The sequence below is a fragment of the Idiotropiscis lumnitzeri genome, chromosome 1 (assembly GCF_059441095.1).
Source record: "Idiotropiscis lumnitzeri isolate Australia: NSW breed Sydney's pygmy pipehorse chromosome 1, RoL_Ilum_1.0, whole genome shotgun sequence".
Taxonomy (NCBI): domain Eukaryota; kingdom Metazoa; phylum Chordata; class Actinopteri; order Syngnathiformes; family Syngnathidae; genus Idiotropiscis; species Idiotropiscis lumnitzeri.
The window spans coordinates 9,624,623-9,651,228 of NC_142391.1; the positions used below are offsets into that span (position 1 = coordinate 9,624,623).

General features: G+C 41.5%; 1 protein-coding gene across 1 annotated transcript in view; it reads right to left on the bottom strand.

Annotated features, from left to right (window-relative positions):
* LOC148343111 (latent-transforming growth factor beta-binding protein 2-like) overlaps positions 1-26,606 on the bottom strand; it is a 92,326-nt gene that overhangs the window by 28,573 nt on the left and 37,147 nt on the right. Inside the window, exons 5-16 of the mRNA XM_088315496.1 lie at positions 25,017-25,205; positions 20,499-20,699; positions 18,829-19,106; positions 17,582-17,684; positions 7,728-7,802; positions 4,935-5,057; positions 4,471-4,635; positions 2,115-2,408; positions 1,574-1,593; positions 1,341-1,377; positions 877-936; positions 225-353 (exon numbers count right to left, since the gene is read on the bottom strand). Coding sequence (XP_088171622.1) covers positions 225-353; positions 877-936; positions 1,341-1,377; positions 1,574-1,593; positions 2,115-2,408; positions 4,471-4,635; positions 4,935-5,057; positions 7,728-7,802; positions 17,582-17,684; positions 18,829-19,106; positions 20,499-20,699; positions 25,017-25,205 — 1,674 coding nt within the window. The remainder of the gene's footprint in view (positions 1-224; positions 354-876; positions 937-1,340; positions 1,378-1,573; positions 1,594-2,114; positions 2,409-4,470; positions 4,636-4,934; positions 5,058-7,727; positions 7,803-17,581; positions 17,685-18,828; positions 19,107-20,498; positions 20,700-25,016; positions 25,206-26,606) is intronic.

Consider the following 26,606-nt stretch of genomic DNA (forward strand, 5'->3'; position numbering starts at 1 on the left):
TATTATAGATGATAAATCTCATTCTTGATTAATGCTGAGGCCCAATACATTACTGTATTTTAAAAAATGAAAAAAATTGACTCTTTGGAATAAATTAATACAATTTTATGGAACTCATACTAGAATTTAGGTAGGTTGTAAAATGTAGGAGAGTGCTTCTGATGGTGTTTCGGCAAGAACAGAGACTTGACGGTAACTCATCCCTCTGTCTTCCAGTTGCTTACCTATGCAGTTGGTTTGCAGAGAATTGAGTTTAAATCCTGGTTCACATTGGCAAGTGTAGCCAGTCTGTACAGGAACACATTTCCCATGGCCACAAATGGAGGGGGTGGTTGAGCACTTGTCAACACTTACTAAAAGACAAAGACATAAAAGATCTAAAATGCGCTCACAACAATCTCAACAATAAGACAACATATCTGACTTGTAGTTCCACATTATGGTCAGTGCTGTAAAGTGAAAAAATAAATATAGATTTGTATAAACCCTAACACATGTGTCTCTATGAGAGCCATCTTGCTGTTTTATTGGGTGGTGGTCTTGGATGGGAAGACACATTTAACAACACTGCATAGTGGGTTGCTCAGTGCTTACAAAGGTCGTGAAGGAATGCATTAAAAAAAAAAAAAAGAAATTCAACCAGAGCTGTATTCACATTTTGCAATTTCATATTGGCCTCATATAAATTCATTGAAACGTTCATTTGGCACAGACAACGCGGGATGTAAATTTTGCCACCAAATTTGGGTCACTTCCAGCTATACAATCTTTAATTTCGATTTAAGCATACAAAAGAGGCCCTATTTTCGCAGACAGGCGCACGTACGCTCGGTTTAAAAATTGGTGCATCTTTATTTTCTATAACGAATGTCTTACCTGAGTCTGGGTGGGCTGTTTCCTTTGGATCAGGCTTGGCTGGTGAGTCTGGAGCAACTTCTGGAAGGAACAATAATGTTAGCTATGATTTATTTGGGCCTAGTATGAAAGGATACAACCACTAACGCTCTCCCTAAATTATGCGTTGCTTATTTTACTGAATTCTACTGCCTTAGCTGTCACTCAACAGGCAACGTGAAAAGAAACATGATCTATACTTTTCGCCACGTTAAAAATAGGACAATAGTAGAATTAGAACAGTCACAATTGGACTGTCAGTGTTTTCGCTGGCAGAGGAGCAGCCTGCAAAGAACTGGAAAAACGGCGCTCAAAAAAAGCATTGACTAAAATGACAGTATATTCTAGCAGTTTTTTTGACAGAGAAATAAACCAAATTTTAATGTTTACGATAACAACTTAAGTATGAAAACGTATGTAGGAACAAATATTACAGTAGAAAATACCTGGATATTTCAATGGTGAGTCTGTCACAACAGCTGGCTAGAAAACAAGCACAAATTCAGACACATTTTGGTTATATTAACACCATCATATTGTAATATTTCTCCTTTTCCATTAATGTGTGCATCTTTGAGAAATATGGCCTGAATAGCTTATGTGATCATAATGAAGATATGTTAGATAAACACTTGAAGAGAATATGCATAAAGTGTTGGAACGGGGAGAAAGAACTTACCGGTCTTTGAATGTCCACATCTGGCAGAAGAAGAGGAAGTGAATTAGTTGAATTGAGACCACCGTATTTGCATTTACATCACCTTTACTTAAGATGCAGTAGACACATGATGAACAAGTGCATCCCAAGAATGTTGTGCACAGAGCAGCACTGTAGATTTTGCTCCCATTTGTCATGGGCTTTACTCAAAAGATCTTTGCCTTTTTTCCATACACAAAACAGTTCTCTCAAATATTGTTGACAAATCTGTCTAAATCTGTGTTAGTGAGCACTTGTCTTTTGCCAAGGTAATCCTGGGCTGCACATTTATAGCACAGGTGTGACTTAGGCTGTATGCAATAAAAAGCCATGCTTAAGTGTGCAGTTTTACCGTATGAACCTTGGCAGTAATCATGCTGTCTCAACAAGAGAGAAGTGCTCACCGACAGCAATAAAACTCTTTGATTTCTGTCATGTTTATACTATGTTTGTGGGGTTAAGTCATTCTTAAATAACTTGAAAGTCCAACATTTTTAACCAATAGGAACTATATTCTTCTCACCTTCAGGCGGTGGTGTTTCTCGGTCTGGGATAAAGGGATGCTGTGGATCGACCGGGTGCCGGGGTGATTGTGGTGACTCTGGGTACTCGGGCCACTGGGGTATTTGAGGAATTTGTGGGTAGGTGGGATATTGAGGCAGGGAGGATGGCAGCTGAGGATATACGGGGTTCTGCTCCTCCCAAGACAATCCAGTACTCTGAAGATCGTCCTCTCCTAGCTGCCGCAGGGAAATTTGCACATCAGAGCGGGAGTAGGTGTATCCGTGACCGGCTGGGCAGATCTCCTTGAAATGGTCTGAGTGGTGGAAAACACAGCAGCAAAAACCTTAAACCATTTTCTATACTTATTTTAAGTAAGATATTGAGAACAATTTTGAGACCAGGAGGGCTAACTCTTGGATTATTTTAATTAAGGAAGACAGAGAATCCCCATCTGTCAGTGCTTTCCCTACAGCAGGCGTGGGCAAACTACGGCCCCGGGGCCACATGCGGCCTGTTAAATGTTTTAATCCGGCCAGCCAAACTTGAAAAAAATTAAATGGATAAACCTTGTTAATGTTATTGTTTTATTTTCTAAATACTGTGGTTTTTCAAAGACATATATATTGTTACAATGATTTTGTTCACTATCATTTAAAATTAAATGTATTTTTTTTTTCCCGATGAGGTGAGGTTACCAAAACACTCCATCCATCTGTTTCTGGTCCGGCCCCTCTGTCAAATTTTAGAACCCATTGTGGCCTGCCAATCAAAAAGTTTACCCACCCCTGATATAAGGTGACCTCTTCACGCACTTTAAAGTCACTGAAATAGCAGTTTTATGCTTTTCATTTATTGCAATGTAACCAAATACAAAATTAACATTTCCCATTGAGGTCTTGAGACAGATTTTTTTGTTGTTGTTGGACAACTACATGTACCTTTTTATACAGATACATTATAATATTGCTTGTTTTTGGCTTCATCTCACATTGCCTCACTCTTTGGTACTGACTTGGTCTCAGCTCCTCAAAGTTGTGTCTAATGTCTTGATAGGCCTTGATTTTGACTCAGTGCCACATTGTCCAAGTCTTGGTATTATTCTTCAATTCACATAGGCTCGGTCTTTACTCGGTGACAACTTCTCAAAGTAGAATATTTATTTTGCCCTGCCTTGGTCTTTACCGTAATTCAGTCTCACACTGCATGGTGCTTGACTTGCTCTCAACTCCTCTATCCAGACTCAGTCTCACTTTATGTGATTCAGACAGCCAGGCAAGTTGAGTACTCTTCTTTGGATCCAAACACTACCACAATATACATCCAGGGTGTAATTGTGACTCATATATATGTGTATTATATAGAGTCACTGGGGGCTACCAACAAAAGGTTTCGGAAAGACATTTGCATATTTGCATACTCGAATAGCCTCAAAGATCATGTAGGAGTCCTGCAAACCTCAGAGATGGTGAATCCATTACAAGCGAAAAGTGCAGTGTCCCCTACTTGACCCAAGACAAGCAACCTTATTCCAAAAGAATCTGGAAAAACGATGGGCGTAATGACAGCTAAATATGGTGGAGGTAAAGTAGGGAGACATGGACGTTATAGGCAACCCAAAAAATTACGGTGTGGATGAAAATTGAGCTTGATATGATCCCCAGCACATCGCAGGAGCTGAGTTGAAAGTTGGAATAAAAGTCGGCAGGATCCTGTTACCTGGTCACAAGGAGTGGGCCTGAGCACATGACTCTAACAATTTGTCAGGCCATACAAAAGCCAGCATCTAAGGTGATCAGAGGTTACGCGTCAGTCCTGATCATAGAAGCACCATGGGGGTCTATAAGATTTCAACTATGACGATTCTTATAAATCTCGAGCTAGTCCATAAAATCATCCCATTCTCCCCTTGGAACTTTGAAGATCAGATTTGTTGACAGTTTCCCATGTTTCTTTTGGACAAGTTATTTATTTCTGTTTCTGAGTTTTGCCTGTCTGTTAGTGGGATTTCTCTCAGTGGACATGAGCGATAACCCAAAAACTGACTCCCACACTTGCGCAGACTCCAAAAGATGACAACTGTTATGCTTTTGGTATTTTTCCACTTCAAACACATTTTGGTTATTCCAAACTCATTTGCAAAGCTGGCAAACAGGAGGGCGCTGACAGACGGACTGACTCAATTCATCTTTCTTTGAGATGTCTTTCAAAAACACTGACAACCTTTACATGTGATTACATGTAGCATTTTATACCAACAAACAACAGCAACTGAGCAAATATGTGTTCTGCAAGTAAAACGCGAGAGGGAATGATGTGTTTGCAGATTGAGGACATGACCTTGTATAATATTTGAGTCTTTGTATAGACATACATACCAGATCCGGGCAAAGGGCAGCGATCACACCCATCTCCCCAGGCTTTGCCCACACGGCTACAGCAGCAGATCTGCTTGGTGATGTGCTGAGAAAGTGGCAGCGAGCATGTGCCTGCTGACACTGATCGATAGCAAAACGCTTTCTGGTCTGAAACTGCCTTGTCAGCTGGGGAGAGAGTACACCCATCACATAAACAAATTTAATTGACTCTTAGCGTATAGGAACACTTACATGCAAAGATTCAGTATTTTCTTTCTGTGTCCAATTGAAATTCACACTCTGCTGGGGACTAAACCGAATACACATGCACAGAGAAAAACTGGTCTCTCTCCAACAAGCAGTCCAAAGTTTCATATTTTCTGGATAGGGCTTTGAACTTGCTGTGGGTCAGTCCTCAAGTGTGGAAGTCTTACAGGCTGAGCTACTGCCGCCTCTAATTTGAAAGAGTACAAGTGAATACTTACAGACGCAGTGGCTTCTGGCAGCGTCCAACATGAAACCAGGTTTACACGTGCACCTGTAGCTTCCTTTGGTGTTGAGACACTCTGCATTTTTGCAGATTCCTTGCAGCAGGCACTCATTGATATCTGTGAAATATGCAAAGTGTTAGCCTTGAAACTTTGTCTTACGTTGACAGGGAGTGTTTGAACTGCAAATGATCTCCGCGGAAAGAAATATCAATATCGCATTTTTTTTACATCGAGTATGCAAAGCTGTCATGCTCAAAGACCAACAATGATGTAAGTCTTTTGGAATCGTTTGCACATTGAAAGGTGACAAAATAATGCAATGGATCGTATAGTTGAAAAAAAAAATGCCAGCCGCTTGGAGGTGATGATGAATGAATGCTCAAAGTTACCCAACGGTATGAACTTCAGGATGAGTGATGACATGAAGAAAACACATGCACAGAGTGAAGTGGTTTCATTTCTTTACATCATCACCTATCCTTTACACATCCCAGCATCTTCAGCTGAGGTCCGGGAGTTTTTTTGTTTTTCTGTAAAAGGGGATCTCAGCAACCAGTAGAGATCCAGTCCAGCTCCAGAAGCAATAAAACAAAGTGGCCAGTTAAAGTGCCCGCCAGGAGCCAAGAGTCAGACACCTAATTTATTTTTTCCTCTTTAGCCTTTGCAGTCGCACCGGACTGGGCGAATTTAAAATAATGGGAACAGTATTAGGTCACCACAGCCTCACCTCACATTTTCAAAATTCCAATTTAACTGCTCCAGTTTTGTTGTTTGGATCCTGCTTGGAAAAAGTGAGAAGGGAATGCCTCTGTGTTGCTTGCATTCGTACAGTCGGCATCATCATGACATGCCTCGCCCATTCCTTTCATATCTGCATTGATTTTTTTTCGAGGGAAATGCAATGTTATATTTTATGTTCTGTATTTTTAAATATTCTTTATATGGGGACAGCTGTGGCGGCCTTTGGTTTAGTTTAAGCAGTATGTTTTCTGGTCAGAGTTCAGGTCAGCATTGGGCTCAGCCTTCGTCACATGGGGTCTTTAATCCGTGGTTTGGTTGAGTCCAAGATTAGCGCTATTGTTACAGTCTGCTGCTGGGTTGACTGGGATTGACGCTGACTTTCAATGACATCTTGCCATGACTAACACTAATCTCAACATCATTTTTGACTTATAATGCGTGGTTGCTCACCCCAAAATTTCACAGTCAGAAGTCAGATGTATCACAGCTGTAATTAATGTAATTAATCAAGTATATGTTGAAATGTTTTGACTATCTGATGGTGTCTTCGAACCTTACTGGAGCACTCGTAACTATAGTAATAAACGAAATCCACCTGTAGTATTAAAATGGACCGCTGTAAAGGAAATTGGCTATTAACTGTTTGAGCCAAAGGCAGGATTATTTAATTACTTTGTTGGTCCAAAACAAGACATACCGTATGGGGGCAAAAGTGTATCATGCAAGACAGCGCAAACAGGAAATGTGCATTTTGATAAACCCTTTAAACAACTGTCTTTGACTGTATTTAATGTTCAAAATAACGTTAGCTTTATTCGCTATTTGAATCACAATGATATACAAAAAAACAGTACTTATTTATTATCATTTTAGCACCAACAATACATCTCAATTGCCCCAATTAGTCAAAAAACAGAAAACAATTATAAGGGTCAATGTTTAGAGTAGCACATCGCTATAATATATGTTATATGTTATATGATACACTGTATAATCCCAAGAAACCAGTGATATGCAATGCAAGCTCTAGTTTGGCAAGATAGGCACCATTGAAAAAACAATGACAAAATTTAGTAAAAATCACTGTTTTCCTCTCTGGCACATGCGACAAAGCCTCTGGGAATGAAGCAGCAGCTGAAAGGGACATTAGACTTTCCAAAAAAATACCACTGGGTGACTGGCAGCCTCGCTGTTTTTGTAATTAAAGAAATAAGCAGCTGCAACGGAGGAACATCTTGAAACAATCGCATAAGAAAAGGCATGAATGTACGTATTAAAGATACATTATTTTAGCTGAAAGACAAGTGTGCCCTTGTCTTCAATAAATTTTGTTTTATTTATTTTCTTAAATGCCCCTCAATCGAGCTCTTTGAGCCGAGGCCAATAAAGCAGATCAGAAATCCAACAGGACAACTAACACCTGTTTGAAGGGAAGCCAACAACCTTGATTCTTTCAAGCAGTTCCTATGAAATTAGAACAGCAATTGTCAACACAAATGACTCCAAAAGTCAATATATGTTTAAAAATATGTAGCTTAATTTTTTTAAAAGGTGCAGTCGGGTGTGTGTGTTCCACTTTGGACTGTCCACTGTTATGTAAATGGTGAGAATGCTGTGATGTCCACATATTCGACACTGTGTGTGGCTCCTTCGACATGACCTGCCAGACAGTTGACAGCCAGCCCCCTCTGGGATGTTGTGATGAAGCGAAATACACTATTTTCTTTTCCAGAAATGACTTGATGCTTTTTTTTTTTTTTTCAACAGATGGATCGACAAGCTAGCAAGTCACATCACATCTCCTCTACAACTGGTGTGGGCCAGACCGGCACACAAGTCTACATACTTAAAGATACCCATTGAACCCAATGAAAGCCTGCTGGAAAAAGGCTAATTGTGGTCTTGACCTGTGCACCGCAGGGAGCGTACACACGGCAAGAAAAACTTTATTGAAGTCCTCAGGGGTCCGTGTATGTAGAAAACATATGGATTTTTATCCCATACAGAACACACTGTAGCAGTTGTACTTAAAAACTTGATTCTTACCTTGGCAGTGAGTCACATTCATTCTTTTGTATCCAACAGGACATTCCACTTGACCATTTGCAATCACTGCATATGCTGCCGAGAGAATAGAGACGACAATGTTTTAGGGATGCAAAAGCACTTTCTAACACAAAGCATTGCATTCATCACGGTGGTAGACAAGGAGCTTGTGGTAGGAAAGGAACATATAACTTACAGATGTGAGCATCTTGGCAACAGAAAAATGAGGGGACCCACAACTGAGCCACATGGGACCCCAAGAGTGAATGGATGGTAATGGATCCCCATTAAACTTTTTCTAAAATATAAGACAGCACTGCCAACCAACAGATTGTTGCAATAACACTTGACGTCATGTATAATCATATTACGTATAATTCCCTGTAATGCTGTGGGATATATGAAGAACGTGCTCATTCATAAACATATCGAAGAAACCCTGTGACAACATCAACCTTTAGCATGAACCGCTGTGCAAATAAGATTTAAAGAAAGACACACTTCCAAAGGTGATGAATAAATGGCACACAGTGAGCTGCTTTGGATTGCGTTGCAAAAAAGTGCAATAGAATAATGTTTGTTTCAGGTGTGTGCATTTGAAAGTGAAGTGAGCGCTGCAGTAAATAAGTCAGCGCTACGGTTCATGCCCCAGTGCGGCCATATTGTCGGTGACAGACGCCTGAAAAACATCAGGTCATTAGTCACTCGGCACCGGGTTAAGTCTCAGGATGCTCCATTAAATGTCCCGGCAGGTCAATGTGGTCACTCATGTGGCAAAAACAAAAAGTCACACCGTGCGTGTGTGTGTGTGCGTGTGTTTGTGTGTGTGCTACATCTCCAACACGTTAAAGCAATTATGGAAGAACTGCTTTTATCTTGCTTTTGAGTCATGCAACATGAGTCACGATACTGCAAACTTCTTCCAAAGTAATCATTATGTAATTCTGTCCTTATTGTCATCGTTGTCGGCTCCAAGATCGGGCAGTTACTTTTGTGGAACAAAAAAATGGAATAAGCACATCATTTATTTAAAAGAAAATACCAAACGTTTACTTCAATTGAATAAATGAATGAATACAACTATGAGAATAAAGTCTACAATAATATTGCTAATGCAGTAATATAGAACAAAGTATGAAATCTGAGACGAAAAAATGAGTTATATAACAAGAAAAAAATGTTGCATTACATTAGGAGAAAAAAAAGTTTGGAATATCCTAAAAATGAAGTTATTATATATATATATATATATATATATATATATATATATATATATATATATATATATATATATTAATTTCTGTCATTGGCTGGCAACCTGTTCAAGGTGTAGCACACCTCTTGCCCAAAGACAAGATAACTGGTTCAAAGAATGGCTTGATGGAAGTCCTAAATATTACAAGAATAATGTTGTCTTTTTTCAATTAAAACGCAACAAAGAGACAAAAACGTTGACAGAATCACATTAAAGTGTTCACATTAATAATGGTATTTATTTTTGTTTTACATGCTCTTGTTTGCCAAACCAATGCGTGTCAGAAAAGTTCCACGAAAAAAAGATATTTCCAAAATCCAATGTAATGTCAATGTGATCGCCTAGTAGTATATATCAGTGTCTTCAGCTCTCTGCAGCTGCTGATTCTTTTTCCATATGATCTTATGTATACAAGTACTTTGTATATTGTCTATGTCAGGTTGTCAAGCAATAGGCAAAGTGAGTGATGATGAAACCAATGAGGCTAGACGTGTCAGAAAGACTTATCACCAGATTTGATGGGACCTTTGAGCACGAACGTGAGACCAAATGGCAGAGCGTTCTTTAGAGTCTAACATTGTCAAGACCAAAAATCGTCAAAGTCCAGAATCAAAGTCATTGTTATTATTCGATGCGAGGGGATTCTTGCAAAAGGATCCTGCAGCATTTGCTTCATTTAGTAGAAGTTAAAGTTGAGGTGATTTGTGGTGATTTGTCTCGTGCATATAAACAAAATGTGAGTTTTTGGTGATTTTTTTTTTTTATGCAATTAAAAATTAAGAGTATTTCATGATTTTATTCGTGCAGCAAATGTTAGATCTGCTAGAATCACTATACCATTGTCCTTTTTTGCACCAAAGAGCTGAAATTAATATTTATATAGCGATTAACAGGAGAAATCAGAATATCGAGATGTACATCATGGTTCGCAATATGGCCTAAAAATATTGCGCAATTGGTTTTAGGCCATAGTGAGGCGCTAGTTTGTAGTTTGTTTTTTAAATACATCAGTCATGATACCAGTCCTGGAAATTTTCTGACAAAATGTATACTTTTTTTTTTTAAAAACACAGTGATACAAGTATAGGTTAATGCTGAAAATTAACAACTATCACAATTTGTATATATCGGGGCTTCATTCATTTATATTGTTACATTTCCATTTTATTCTTGTGAAGATGACCTTGTTCTATTTTCCCCACATCATATCATTCATGCATAGGCATACATTCGGTAGCATTATAATTAAATTCCTTTGATCAGAACAATAATATAATCCGAAATACATATGACCAGCACATAGTGAATGCCCTATCCCTAAAAATTTGTCTCAATGTTAAGAATGCAGACTCAAGCATCCGCAGACCAGATGTTTCATGAGTGGGGAGTTCAGCAGCTCTGGCATGATGTGACTTCTATCTGGATTGTGACTGTAGACAAAAAAGACAAGACGCGATCCTCTGATCTTGCATGTTGCAGGATCAAGCATCTACACTCTGCCTCCTACCGTTATGCCATAAGAGACGCTCTGCACGCCATTGTTATGTATTTGCTAATTTGTTTTGACAGGGGTTAAAAATTGGTCGCTGTTAATGCTCAGGCCCTGACGAATCAACGTTCCACAGTCTGCGACAGAATACACCAATGTCATTGAGGCTAAATGAACAATGACTAAATCGTGGATTGGGCATGAATTCTAGGGCCTCCAGTCAAATTTTTCATTTTATGATATTTTGGTAGTGCCACAGTTTGGGGAAGGCTCTTCCCTGAATTGCGCAAAACCCTGACCTAAATCCAATCAAGCAGATTTTAAAAGAGATATGAACGATTGTAAGACACGCCTTCTGTATCAACTATTCTGTGTGCAGAATGTTTTTTTTCATGGTTGTGCCAAGTTATCAAAACCCGTAGGTATAATTGACAGTACGTTCTTAGTTTGAATCAGTATTCAGTATATCCGTTCACACAGCCACCCCACTTAAACGACATCTCTGATACCATGTGGGAAACCAGGAGATTTGCTGGTCAGTTTCAACCAGGCATTCTGTGTCGGTATCTCTTGCACTAAAGGGTGACACAAGAAAAAGCTAGCTTTGGGAGATAGTGTGAAAGAACTTTGAGCGAGTCTTTCCAGAACTGTGGAAGTTTTGATGTGGGAGTGGCATTTTTTTTTTATAGTTCCTGTAATTGTCTAGCTTCCTCAGTGATTTATTCCATATCGTGTATGTCCAGTCAATACAATACCCACCCAAATCAGTCATGAATCTGTGCCACTCTCAAAGGAGTGTCTGGAATGTGCCACATGGAAGCTTCCTGGGAATGAGAAGTGTTTTGGTCCTGCTGTGACCCAGTGGACCAAGCAGGTTCAGCGTACCTGAAGGTCTGATAGACCAGAAGTGGGTCAGTATGAAGGGGGCATGTCGAAAAAAGGGGGACTGTGTCAGAGTGACGCCCGCACTCCTGTCTGTCCACCTCATCATGTTCCTCCACACTAGCTTAATCCGCCTGCAAAGTTTCTGAGTAATGAGCTGTTGTGGCAGGGTGCTGGGCATGCCCTCCTGCAGAGACAGGATCAGGGAAAGTCTGGCTTGAGTGACAGCAGGGCGCACATGCCAAGGGAAACCCAGTGGGAGAGGTCTGTCTCAATAAAGCTTATTAACACAAAGGAGAATATCTCTTCCAGGAACAACTTTGACACGTATCTGAAACGGTCATGAACGTGAACCTATGGGCGTTGCATCAAGAAATGTTTGGTTCAGTTCAGTGAGTTCATTTTGGCTTTACTATTGCTCCAAAAGTGCAACCGCTCTTTCAAAGCCATAAAAATCCAGCATCTGCATGCAGTAGCTAATGGAGCTCTCCTAATTCTGTCGACATCTCGTAGTGTAGTACCTTATTGTCTTGTAAAGGTGGGTCTAATGCTGTAAAAAAATAAGGCCAAGTTGTCTCTGGTGTCGTACACAAATCTAAGGGCTACCTTGTTTTCGGATCATTTAATGATGCGTGCTGTCTCATGCTGGCTCCTACGATCATTTGAGTAGAAAATGTCTGTGTAGAGTTTCACAGGCAGCGACTTGCAAGAGTGAACTCAAGCTGTGCATCATTAGTGTCGCCCTTGGTTACAATGAGTTTAGACGCAGACTGGTCTGTATCCACTGAATGTACAGAGAAGCACTTCCAATTGTTGTCCCTCCATTTAGCCCTGATGAACAAAAGACTTTGTCACCCCTCACTAATTTTGTCTGTCTCCATTCAATTGTGTTGTGAATGCCACTGGCAACTGTTGAATAATATTTGGTTGAATTCCCTGACTTGTGTGGTGTAATTCAAATCCATTGAAGGCTCCTGATTGGTGGTTCAGTCTTAAATCTGTTTCAAGTCTGTTTTTCGGATCAAGGACGACAGATATTGAGGGTATTCAAATGAAAGGACGGCTTATGCAAAATACAAGTAAACACTGAATGCAAAGGGGCTGACAAAGGAGATGAATTTTATGCTCAGATGGGTACTTCAGCTGGACTAAAATCGCCCTTTAATTCAGTCTTTCTGCAGGACCACCCTGTCTAGAATGTATTCTTGGAGGTAGATTTACTAATATCATCAGTCATCAGAGCCCTTCACCAACTCTGACGGTCTGTCAGGAGAGCATACTTATCACCTTGATTTTCACGTTGGCCCACTGGAATACCTGAGAACATGTAGGATGGAGGAAATACAGGAATTGAAATGGAGAAGGTTTAACCATCTATTCCATCAAAAGCTCCTTTATAGGAAAACAACAAACAAAGCCAAGACCTCCCCAGGATCCTTTTCCAGGAAATCGCTTTCTGACATGCTGCCATGGAACAAACGTGTGGCAGAAGAAGGCAACTAAGGGCACACATCACACTAATCAATGAATGGATTAAGTCCTTTGACCCAGTGAGATGCCAAATCCATGTCCGCTTGACCTTGGAGTCAACATCTGATTGGAGGGAACAGCTCGAAGGGAAGCTGTTTGCTTTTAAAGGCAAATGTCTCCTTGGCATGCAAAAGGTTTGCCATTCGGTTCTGTGTAACAGGCCCTTGAATATAATAGGTCCCTGCTTCCCTTGCAGGCTAATTTTAAGACTACAAGACTGATCAGTTTGGAATTTATAAGATTAATACCAAATTTCTAGAGTTGATACAGACACAACGTGCAATGATGTTTTATTTTGCTGATATCCATCAAGTTTAATATTTTACCACCTGAAATAATCCAAGACATATTTCCCCAAAATAACGACTGCCGACGTGGTTTTCATACATCTTTAGTGAAAAGTATGTTCCAAGTATTTAGTTTGACAATTTAGCTTCAAAGCCTAATGTTGATGGGTGTGCAGTACGCATCAAACACACATTCAAAACAGACCTACATTCCTCCCTAATCTCCAATTCACTGTGGCGCATTAACCACCTGGGGTTGCTCCAAAGGAAAGCATGCCAGGGTAAATTCCTAATAAAAATCTGCTCAACGTCGCATGTATCCAATTATGAAATGCAACACCAGTTTGAAAATGTATCAGCCTTTAACTAGGCTTTATTTCTCCTTGTGGTAAGACTCACAGAGCCTAAATTAACCACACTGCTCCACACAGCGGATAGATTCCATCGCTCTAAGCATGATGCAAGTCAATGATAATGAATAAAACACTGTAAACGTGATTTGAGGTCTTTATCAAATCGTAATTGGAAGCTGCTGTGGAGCAATTCCAGGGCATCTGTTTCCTTACAGCCTTCTCCCCAGATTAAGTTGTAACACCTCTGGTTCTCGGTGGCAATTTAAGTGTCCGTGTTTGATCAAAGAAAATACAAAGCAGTCCTAAACACAGACTTTGGCTCTTTCCATGATTGTGAGAAAACATGTTCGAGGAACTGATGGGAGAAGAGGATGGGGTGAGTTCACATAGAAAGGATGTGGCTCTTGGCTCCCTCCGTCCTCAAATTTATACTCAATCTTGCGTCATATGAGTGGTACATCAGTGGGTAATGTCTGACATAGTGTCAGGCCAACTGTGGCGTGAGTGAAGCAGCCGGGCAACGCCCACGTCTGGAAAGGGGTGAGTTGGTGGGAAGGGCAAGGCTAAGTCAGTGCAATGACACCGCAAAGACCTGGTTGGCCCTGGGGGGTAGAGCAATCCATGGCTCATGTGGGTGCGGCCTCTGGGGATGAATGATTTGGATCCATAAGACTTCCCATCATCTCATACATGGGAGAGTCTCAAACAGGGAAGCTGCCCAGCATTGACAGATGAAGAGAAAAATGGATTGTGGAATTCCAATAGCTGTTGAATACAGAATGAAAGGCAGGGCTGCCAAGAGTCATGCTCACTCTTGACACACAAAGGCAGAGCAGAAGTCTGCCGGGGGAACCTGATATGAATTTATTAAAAAACATTCCTATAAAACCCCTATCATTGCAACACAATCCTGGCTCTGAGCTTTGAAAGGATTAATTTTCCCTTGGGAACGAAGAGTGCGTGTTCATGCAACCTATGTGCGCAAATATCCTTGCTTCATATTCACCCTTTGCTTGACCATTCTCGTGTTACTTCTTGTGTCTCCAGTCCAGACATGAAAATTGATAACTAACAAATGCATCAGTCCAGGGAAAGCTTTTCTCCAATCCACTTCCTAATCCAGTCCAAAGGGAAGGCACTGATTGTCTGGCTGATATGGATGTCATTATGAGCCTGCAATCCTAAATATGAAATTGTTAAAGGCTCCTGCAGTGCATTGGTATCCACCCACAATACCATTTAACCCATACAGACATAAATATGATGTCACTCATCCTCAACTACAAATAGCCACTTGTTAAGATAGTAGGTACAAAGATATATTCATTATCTGTTGTTCTGGTATTGTAGTTGATGTATAGTCACTGAAGCCTATCCAACCATCCATCCAGAGTCATCCGCATATTTGAGATCAGGTCACAGGGGCAGCAGTTTTAGCAGCCAAGATTTCCCTTTCCCCAGATTTCCCCAGGCCAGCCAGGAGACAGTCATTCCAGACTGCATCATTGCATCTCGACCTCTTCTTATTCGTGAACAAGACCCCAAGATACTTGAGATCCTCCACTGAGGGTTGGATCTCATTCTTCACCTGGAGAGAGCACTGCACCATTTTCAGAATGAGGACCAAGTGCTCAGATTCGGAAGTGCACTCTCTCTAATCACAACCACTTCACACATGACTGAGAACCACTCCAGTGAGGTGTGAAGATTTTGGCATGATTGAGCGATCATAACCACATTATCTGTAAAAGACTCAATATTGAGGGCATCTAACCGGACCCCTGCAACATCTCAGCTATGCCCACAAATTCTGTCCATAAAGGTTATGAACAAAATTGATGGCAAAGTGCAGCCTTGGAGGGTTCCAACACTTAAAGGAAACTAATCAGATTTACTGCGGAACAAATACGAGCAGGTAGGGGTTCCGATACCCCCAACTCCCACCGGCCACAGAACGCCCAGATTAGTCCATGTCCGATTCTCAAATATAAACTGTGCTTTATCACATAGCAAACAAAAGACATTGGAGACTCCTAAAATGCAATATGGCTAGCTTTCCAAATCACAAACTGACAACTGACCTTCATTGTGAAACAGAACAAAAAAGCAACAACATTTTTCAGGGGCCATTTTCTCCTGGTTCCGTATTACTCCTGTCAAACACAGGCCATGATGCGAGGAATGCAGTTTAAAGATCTAGCCAAGTGTCTAAAGTGAGAACAATAACACTCTGGAATTCAAAGCACTTCTCTTATTAAAGCTCCCTCCAAGACTGGAGGGACAGCAAATATGACTTCATTTTCCCCCTCTTTCATTTTCCTTCCACTTTCTTCGCAGCATGCGTGTGACCTGGGACCCAGGCCTACAGTATACCACAAACATGACGAAGAGGAGCATGCGTTTGTGCTTCTAGTCAGAACTTCAAAGGACCGGAGGAGAACATCTGTGAGCTCAGGGAGAGTGTTGCCTGGTGAGGAGCGGGATACGTGAAAAGAATAGCTCTATGATGGATGGAAGGGATGCCGAGGGATGACGTCTGCTTCTGATTAAGGTCTGGTTATATATTAAACACAGCTTGAGGACTATGACAGCCAACTGACATTTGTGGCTTTGGCTGCAATGCAATTGAGAAGACAATAAAATACATATAACAAATGTGCCACTATTACCGCTTTCCACCATGCAGGCCTCGCTTGCCAAAGTCCCCTGAGGCCGTTGCGGGTACACAATCAAGCCCCCCTTCCCAAATAACACACAGGACTGTCAGGTCGAGTAAGAGTCTCTGTGTACAGTGAGAGGTGTCGCCACCCACCCAGCTTGTCGGCATGCAACCAGCCTGCTGCTGTTTCTCAAACCTACCGCAGCTTGGGTTGGAAAGTAGCTGAATTACGCTTGTTCGTTTCCTCAACGACTGGTTCCTTATGCCCGCTGGGTGGGTGGTGCTTGCTCCAGACTCTCATCTTCATGCTTTCAAACGGTTCCCAAGTTTTGTTTTTTGTGGAAGCAAAAAAACACTTAATTTTTACCACTCTGGGGATAGTCAAGCTATGCAGTCATTTCACAGGGCAAATGACGACTGACTGAGGTAATTATACTCACTCCCCAGTCCCCAGTAGTGTTTAGGTTGGTGATAAATGTTCTGAATATCTACCAATTAGACATGACTGCAGTTGAAAATTAGAATGCTTGCCACCGACCAAAAAGGCAACAATAAACAAAAATCCGGATGGGGAAGCTCCACTTAAAAAGAGAAGAAGGGCCTAATTGTGGATTGCGGTTTTGAGGGATTGTGCAAGACAAAAAAAAGAGACGGAAGAATATAAATGCATGGTTGTAAATGACCACAACAAGTTCCACCTGGCATCCTCCAACTGTTTATAACTCATTCAGTATACTTCAACAGTTGTTCAACATCAGATTTGAATCATGTCTTCAACAGTTGTCATTAATGTGATTGTATGAATAAAAATGCGATGAAATAACGTCATTGGTTGTGGGTTATCCACCCATCCATAGTCACCTGTCGTCATTGGGGTTGTAAGTGAGTTGAAGGCTACCACAGCTGACTTTGGGCAACATACGGGTCACACCCAGGACTGGTCGGTCAATTGCAGCTGTTGTGGTTTAAGTTTGGTCATAGGAAATATGCAAAAACTTAGACAGTGGACCTAAATGTGAAATGAACACTACGTGGACTAAAGACTTCACAACAAGCGACTCACATTTCCATTTGTGTGGTCTTGTTTTCTTTGAGACATCACAGCTGGTATAAATAGCTCCATAAAAACACAAATGTAGAAAATGTGTTTAGGCCATCAGATGATGGCCAGGTGAACGTCACAACTATGGTATTTATCTATTTGTGTAATGTGACCTTTTCAATACAGATACTGGAATCTCACTGACAAAACAACTATCAACGCATTGTACTTTTTGGGTATCAGTGGTACAAATGGTCTGAAGCCAACAAAGGACTGAGTAAATTATCAATATTGGAACATGGACCTCCATACGTTATAGCTCGATTACTGACTGCTGGTGAGTAAGCTACCGCTTACCTGGTTTGGTTGGACACTTGTGGCACTTGTTGAGACCCCAGGAGGCTCCCACGCTTCCACAGCAATCATCCTGTTTGGTTAGGCCTGGCAGAGGCTTACCACACTGAAAAACACATCCGTGGTAAATCTCTGAAATAAGTTTGGCAATAAATGCATGCAAAGTTATAGGTGCTTGTCCATAAATCTGCAAGAGCAGAGAGAACAGGAAGACATTAGCTTTTTGGAGGACTGGTTTCAGTAACGATCAACTATCAACCTCCTGGCATTTGGATCATGAACATTTGGCTAATTAGAAGAAATTTCTTGCAGAACCGAGTGGATTTTGGCCAGCAGAGATTTACGAAACTCAAGTGAAAACACAGAAAACATTCTTTTGCAGAACACCAAACGGCTAAACTGGCAGGAAAAGTGAGGACAACTGTGGAAAATGGGAGCTGTAATCAAATACACCCAAACATTCGTGTAAGGCTGGAGCCACAACTCCAATGTGACTGACTATGGAACATCTAGTTGGAAATCATACAAAAAGGTCGGAGTTAAACTGAAATTTTGTGCGAGGACATCATCAAAAGCACTTTAAAAACGCAAATAGCCCACGACATATTACACAGATAAGTTGACTGTAGAACATATTGACACATTAGGGTCAGGAACAGTGGTCATTTCAAATCAGCCTCTATAGGTACTGCTATTTTGGTAAGCAACTTGGTTCAAATGGACTCAGCAGGAAACTATTTAATGTAGGTGTGTGAACAATACCGCAACATGAGTAATCTATTAGAGAATAGGTGTTTATTTGTACAAGTAGATGACGAAACTGTGTGTCAGGCAATTGAGATATGGCTTCTACTACTGGAGAGTAGGAAGCTCTATTTAACGAAATACAGTAGCCAGTTTTCCTCTCATTACAGTGTGTTACCTTTTGTATGAAATCCAACTAAGCTGCACTGTTTTGCGCCACCTGTAAGCTTAAATACTAACAGCAAACACTTCTGTACCATTACTATTAAGTTGCATTGAGAGGCTTATACATGAATTCCTCCAATTCCTGCAAAAGACAATATCGTATTGTGTTGCTCGCAACTCATGCCATCTGAGCCTCGAGGGAAAAAAGCACAGAGAGTTAGTCTTCTGAATGCATACTAAGAGAAAACATGTCGAGGAAGTGGTATAACACTACGCTGACCAGTGTGGTAAAGCCTCATCCATCCTCAAGATGACGGGTACAGTAACCACGGGGCAAATACCTGTCCATCAACTGTCTCCTGAAAGCATCTTCCCACATTTCCGTTCTGACGGTGGTGTATCCTGGCGTGGCCGTCCATGCTGGTGTATACTTGGCTGCCGCCGTGCTCGACAGCGGGCTCGTGGCCATTGCCTGGCTGAGAACGTTGCTGGACAGAGTGAGCCCCCTCAGAGGCAGGCAACCTCTGGCCAGGTTGGACCCGAGCCACTTGGTGGATGCGGACCTCGGCCTCCGGCGGGTGCTGGATGTGCACCTTGACCAAGGATGGGTGAAGTGACACTGGAAGAGAAAGATGCTAACTTACTGTATATACTACTCACAAAAAGATACACACTTGGCTTGTGGGGACTCATGGACACTCTCGCAAATGAGAGTACAATAGTTTCTTGGCCGGTTATTTTACGACAAAAGTTACAACAAAATTATTGGATATTTGAAAGCTCTCCATTTGATGTCAAAGTATATAAAGGAGATGTTTGAGGCACAGACGGTAGGAACAGGACAGCTGCATAAAGGCTGCAACCACGGTTGCCGATGTGACTGCTCCTATCGAGTCATCAGGTAAGTTGATCGTCTCTTTTACGTTTTAAATGACCGTACATTCCAAATATTACAACATGAAGTCGCTAACCTTTCATTTTTGGCAACAGTTAATCATGAACAAGTTGTACTAGAAAACAAGCTACCGTGGTGTGAGGCCATGCATGTGGGTTAGTGAGCTGAGCTATTTCTTGAGAATTGCACCAAAAATCTTCCATTTTGGAGTGAGCAGCTATTTTGGGCAAATTCCAGGGCTCATACTTTGACAAACTCCTATCAAGGATTTCACTGAAATGAGCCACAATTGGAAGCAGGTGCCGTAGAAAGATGAGCGATGTGAAATTGTGATGTGTTTGTGTCTTTTTCCAGTATTTGATGATCATCTCAAGGATTCGCCATGTGAAAGAGGGTGCGAGAGCCCCTTGATTCACAGCTCGCAGCTTTATTTATTATTGAATTCTCATATAACCAAAAGCCAAGTGATACAACTTGTATATAAACAATAAGTGAAGAATGTAATTTCAATTCAAATTGTGTTCACCTAATCCCCAAATAATTGGCAATTTGAGGCAATAAATACTATTGATACTATAAAACATACACCTAAAGCGTTTTGGATTACCACATTTAAATCCAACTTTAAAGGCCAAGGACAGATGTGAAAGATGGGAGAAGATGTTGCAATGTGTCAAAAGAGTGTTTTTATCCTTCCGATTTGAGGGGATAGATCTTTCTGAAGTTCCAGGGCATTTTCCCAGAATCCGCTATCATGAATCAAATATGTCATATGAATTAGACCTAATAAAGAGCACTTGAACAACAAACTTGCCTCTGTGTTTTTATAACATATTCTCACAAGAATGTTTTTTTTGCATTTCTTTTCACACAATTTTACGGAATCACACACTTCCATTTTTATTGACATCCCCCAATTCAGAGCTTCTGCTTCAAAAAAATAAATCGGCAAAACCAAGACAATTGGAAATTGATCCTGTGATGGGAAACAATGGAATCAAAGCCGCCAATTCCATAAGACTCCAAGTGGGTAATTCAAGGACAACGGATGTTCAGATTCATGCGGTTGTGATGCAGAAGCTGCCCTTCCTTTGGCTGCAGAAGTGTGGCACTTACCTTGCTGATTGGAAAGCGGTAGAGTGTACGTGGTGTGGGAAGGAGATTTGTGTCCAGAGTTTCTGGAGTCCTTGTGAGTGGTGGGCTTCGAGTGAGGCTGAGCTGGCAAGTGGCAAAACTTCCCGGTTGAGTTGGTTGGACACCAACATTGGTCCCTGCCAATGCAACGGCCTCCATTGAGACAGGGGATCTGACAAAAGACTGCAGAGAAGAAGACGAGGGGGGAGGGGGGGGGGTTTGGGAGGTTGGGTTGCAATTATAGGCTTATTTAACACTACAATAATTAAATAAACAGGTCCAATGAAATAATTTCTGGTTATGTTTCACATTTCACTTGTTTCAAATTGTAATAAATGAAAATACTTTTTATTTACTTATTTCAAAACTATATTTAATGAGTCCAAGCAGTGAATGGATGCTTTAACCCTTCAGCAAAGATAGGAAAGAAAATGTACATCCTTGAAAGTGAAAATGTCTCACTCTAGTAGACCAAATGAATTGTTTTTCGGAATGGAAAAAGAGAAAGAGCAAAGTAAAAGGCAGCTTTGTCTGGATGACGTTTGACTGCATTGCTTCAACTTATCCATTGGGATGACGGCTGCGTGCCGGCACAGCTCACAACATAACTGAGCCCACTCTCATCTCTAAACGTGAACATAATGAACTGACTTCCCCGACATTCAAGCACCCATGAAGCAAACAAAAAAAATATATATATACAGCATATAACCATGACGAATCAGAAACCCAGGTGCATGGAGGTTGACCAAGCAAAGCATCCATACCTCATCAGATTCATGCGGCCTGCTTCCAAACTCAGTATGAGTTGGATTAGTTATGAGAGGAAAGAGGAAGGCATGCTGTGCAGTGTCTTCATGGAGGGCATTTGAGGCGTTAACACTCTTAAACAGCTGCAAATTAGCAAGCAGGAAGATACTGCTGCTGGGTCTTACTGGCATGATGGGAATGAGCTCCTGTGTCACAAGGCATTCATTAACACGGTGAGCCAGGAGGCGGAGGACAGGGAGGGATGGAATATGTCCAGAAGACAAAAACTTAAAGGTAATAGAAAATAAAGGACAATTGAGTTTACTCTCCTCATTTTTGCCCATTTATTTAGTCTCTGAAAAGGTGAAAGAGACTAATCTATACTGGATTTGCACATTCCAGGATAAGAACACATCTCTCCACACCAACGACATTTTAAAGGCATTCTCAGCCAGTTATGTACATAGTAAAGCAACTGGTGGTAGTTAAATCAGGGACTTGAAGAAAGTCATTTGCGGAAACACAACAGGTAGAATCTGGGTGTAATGGGGAGTTTGCACCTTTTAGCAAATTAGACTGGCTGGAGTTTGTGCATTACTGTCACTTGGATGGTATGATGTGGGCAATTGGAGGGTAACCTGTTCACCCTCAACCCCTTACTACCATTGTATTTTTAAAATGATAATGATTACAATTCGTTCAATTAATGGAGTTCAAAAATGATTCAGAAGGACTGTCCCACGCTGGTGTCACATTATGAATGAAATGTCCACGGAACGCCGAATATGTCTAGTAGCGCCTTGAATGAATACACCAAAATCATGTTCGACCACCAGGGTGCAAAATCGACCACCTTTTAGCCAGTCTAAACTTTTACTACTTTTTGTCACCAAATTGCGAGATGTGCTGGGTGTGTGGAAGTAACAGCCAGTGAGGTAGACTGGCGTAGCACATCTACCAAATTCACCAACAGGCTGCACTCAACCATGGCCCCGGCACGAAAATGAACACGTGCCTGTTTTTGTCATGTTCAGTGACTAACATTTGGTTTTTTTTCCAGTCCCTGGGCCTGGCGGATGGGCTGAGCCTCCAGTGCACACCTGCTGGTCATTCCAATGAGCAGGGTATATAGGTGCAGGTTTTAGTACTTCCTGTCTTCGTTGCTTTTGTTTGTCCTACCTTGTGTAGTTAGGACTTATTTTTTGTTGTTTTGTTTCTTGTCACCTGTCTTTCTCCCACTTGGGCTGAGTTCCTTTGTTAGTTGTTCACTGCACTTCCGTTACATTAATTTCCGTTAGCTTCTAACTTCCACTGCGCTCCGCCCATCCACTTAAGTTAGTTTAGTTTCTGCATCAGCCTTTTGCTGATGTTGTTATTGTTTTTGATTAGTTTGCATTTATTTCTTGTTCGCGTTCTCGTGCTCCCTTGTTTGAATAAAATACAATATTTGCTTTTTATTGTTTTGGCTCTGCTTTGGGGTTCGAAATTCGGAGCACACGATCGTGACAGTTTTACACCATGTACAGACTACTTACTGTCACTGAATTAGCAGGTGCATCGGGGCCGAGACTGCTTTGTATGCCAGCACTCCCAGACAGGCGCAACACGGCCCCAAACACGGTAGAATAACTTTCGCTGGCACGAAAATGGAGTTACGCCTGTTTTTACGCTGAGTGGACCGGCGCCAGTCTACCAAAATAGAGCCCTATAAATCCAGGAACTAAAAGAGTCTGCACACAAAAAATAGCATGGGAATATTGATCTTTATAAATTTCTAAAGTTTTCGAGGGGGGGGGGGGGCAAAAGGAAGTCAGGTTTAAAAAAAATGCTTAAAAATAGATGCTTTTGAACATAATAGTATTGGTTTGTAAGAGTACTACCAATGTTATGTTCAGGAGTAAGAAAAGGCCTTCTCTGATTCGACATGCTGGCTATAGTATCAGCTCAAGGGGGCTATTAAATTATTTCAGTATGGGACGCAGGTCCGCACTTGTCTGCGTCGGGCTAGTCCCACCCGGGGCAAAAAAATAATCATAAACCTACTGTAGGCTTCCCACTGCGTCAATCTGTGCATCCACTCAAAAAAACAACCAAACAACAACAAAAAAAGCACATGCTCACGTTTCTCACTCCATAAACAGACGTCGACCCCATGTGATGTCATGCTTTCAAGTACAGCAAGTGCTCGGCGCAAGGGAGCCTGTTATAATTACACAGCCGGGTTTTTTTTTTTTTTTTTTACTGCACCAGCGTAGGGAGCATAACAAAAGCATGAGATAACTGTTTGCGGTCCTCTCGACATTCCTTGATGAAAATGTACGCCCAAGTGATAACAGGACGCACACCACCTCCTTTTAATACACGTTATACTTTTACATAATCAAGGTGGGCTTTGAAGGAAATAAAAAGCATTCTGATTCCCAAGAGGGGAGTGGCAGGAATAAGCTGTTGCTGGATACAGGATACAATAGTTTTTTTTAATTAATCACGGTATATCATTTTACATAACCCAGGCACCTCATTCAGTGGGCTTGATAACTCCAGTGTGATCCAAAAATTACACCTTTGCATAGATAATAATGCCCCATTTTTGAAAAACGCGATCAAATACAGTTTTGCAGCAAATCAAGATAGATGCACAATCATAATCTTAAACCCTTTCCCAGTCCATGAGTTGAATTTGACAGCCGTGGTTTTTTTTTCCATTTAGAAAAAAGCAACCCACAAATGCAGCCTTCTTTTTGCCTTCTTTTTTGCGGGATGCAATAATACATCATTAACAGCCTCCCATATCTCGAGATTCTGTGTGCACCAATGGTTCGTACCGAAAAGTATTGAAATATGACATTTGCATATCTAACGCCAGATACAGTCCATCCATCCAACCGATATCCACCAAAACATGATCCAATGTTGCCTAGCAATTGTGCCTGTAAGGGTATATTACATACAGCAGCACCCTAAAGTAAATGTTGTTTACCTTTTTTTATGTAACTAGTACGGCCTTGTATGTGTGTGGTACGTGCACCCGTCATCACTAATCCACAAGCAGTTATTAGTCTGAGCCTTAGCTGGACCTTTGCGACTGAAGAAATAAAAACATGCAGGGTCACGACCCCTGACCTTGGCATTGACCACCGCCTCCCTTCCCATGGACACTACTGTGTGAATTGGAGGCAAAGCGCACCGGATAAATAGCAAGTTTAATGTAATCCCTGTAAAATCCTGGCCCGTGCTGTTCGTTCTGTCTCTGCGACACGCCCGTTCTCGTCTTTCGATCTAACACGCTCTCCCAGAGAGCATGTTAAATGGTTAACGGTCGGGGCTACGGCGAGGTGTAAACCGCAGAGAGATGCGGATAAGTGGTGGGAGCGTGGGACCACCATCTCTTAAGTGTGCGTGTGTGTGTGTGTGTTTGGGGAGATTAGCCCTCCTTTACAGACCCTGCTTTTAATCTGCTCTATTCCTTTTCTCTCCCGTTCTCCCAACCTCTCTTTCTCTTTGACAGTTAAGATTTGTTTTGCTTTTTTCATCTCCTGCTCTCTGAGCTTTGGTATTCAGGACAGACAGCATGACATTGGGAACCCATTTTGTCAGTCTCACCCCATAAAAAAAGGTCGAGAAAGGAGATGTAGGGACTGTGTGTGAGAACCAGAAAATAAGCAAGGGAAAGTGAAGAGGTGAGAAGAAGTGACAAAAACACAAGATAAGAAATCGGTGATAACGTAAGGGCCTGAAGTCGAAACTCACAGAGTCGGAAGCCCGTCGTCTTTGGCTGTTGCTGCTGTAACTGCTGCTGGTGCGAAGTCTCACTGTACACAGTGGTCACGTCCCCTTTCTCGCAGCTATTGTAGCAGCGCCCGTTGCTGCACACCCGACGGCACGTGGTGGGCGTGAAGACGATCTTTATGCGGTCCAGGCTGGAGGTGAGGTTGGCCCCTGGAACGCACACGCACAGCCGGTTGAGAAGGAGCAACATCAGAGTTAGACTGGAGGCAAGCTCCATGCCTCCTTCTTCTTCAGCCTCCCTGTCACACTCGACTCATCTCTTGGCGGAGTAACGGGCAATTTATAAGTGCACAAGGGCGTGTGCCGATAATCGCCACTGGCACGCTGTAACTGAATGAGCAACTGCACTGCAGGCCAGCAAACGTGGAACAGATAGGTGGCTAGTCTCCAGGGCCTTTATCTTTGCGAGAGGGTGTTTCAGATGGGTGTATGAGTGAAGGGGGCAAAGAGAGGTGAGCGCAAGTGAATGTTGAGTACATGTGATCTTGCGGTAACTCTGGTACCCAATGAGCCCAAAAGTAAACAAAGACAACAGAAGTGTGCAAGGAAATGTGCAGAATAGTCTTGAGAAAAGAGACTTCAAACATGTAGCAAGGGGGCCATTTGTGGCCCATAGGATTACATTTTGCGGCCCCCTACTTGCCAACAAAGTTTAATGTTGGATTCGGCTCTCTTTTTTTTTTTTTTTTTTTGCGTCATTGCGCCGGGTATTTATTTTTAGTCACTTGTTGGCTACAATAGCTGCGGCTCATGACAGTTTTTGGTGAAACGTAATTCGAAAGTGACACCAAGTGGAAGGAAAAGACATCATGTCACCCAATCCTAGTTATATTATATGCAGCCAATTTAAAAAAAATAAAAAGAGGAGACTTTTTTTTTCTTTTGAGCACAGGAGGATGTCTTGAACGCACAGAGAAAGTTGTGTTGCACAAAAAAAAAAATCAAATGTTATTACTCAACTAGACACACTGATGATTATGCAAAGTACTGCGGGGATGAAGATACATTAATTTTCTAAACTGTTATTATTAAAGATTGATAAGATTGAATTTGTTGTACATTTTTAATACTTGAAACCCCTTTTTTGTGGAATATGTGATGCGACCTTTGACACACCCAAACTCCATCTCAGTGTCCACCACATATTGAGTGTGAGACCCCTGAACTAGCAGTATTACAGTAAACGTGAATTTCAGCTTTACAGATCCCATGTCTGCTTTTCACGAGGTGATTCTTGTGGTAATGATGTCTACAACAACACTGGTGCATGGCATCGCGTCATAGTAAAGGTCATTTTTGCCACATAATTTTTTTAAGGGTCTATTTGAGGTTTGGTGTTATTTTAGTTAAGTGGACGATCCTATTGGGTGACAAATCAGAGCACAGCGCCTAATTAGGACTTGGTTCACTATTTAAGGAAGCAGCCAATAACTAAAGAAAACTGATATAGTCAGTCCAAAGGTGCATCAGAAGAAAGCAACAAGCATATCGCCACTACTCTGACTGCTTTAGACCTCAATTGAAATTAAGTTGTCTCATAAAACTAACTAT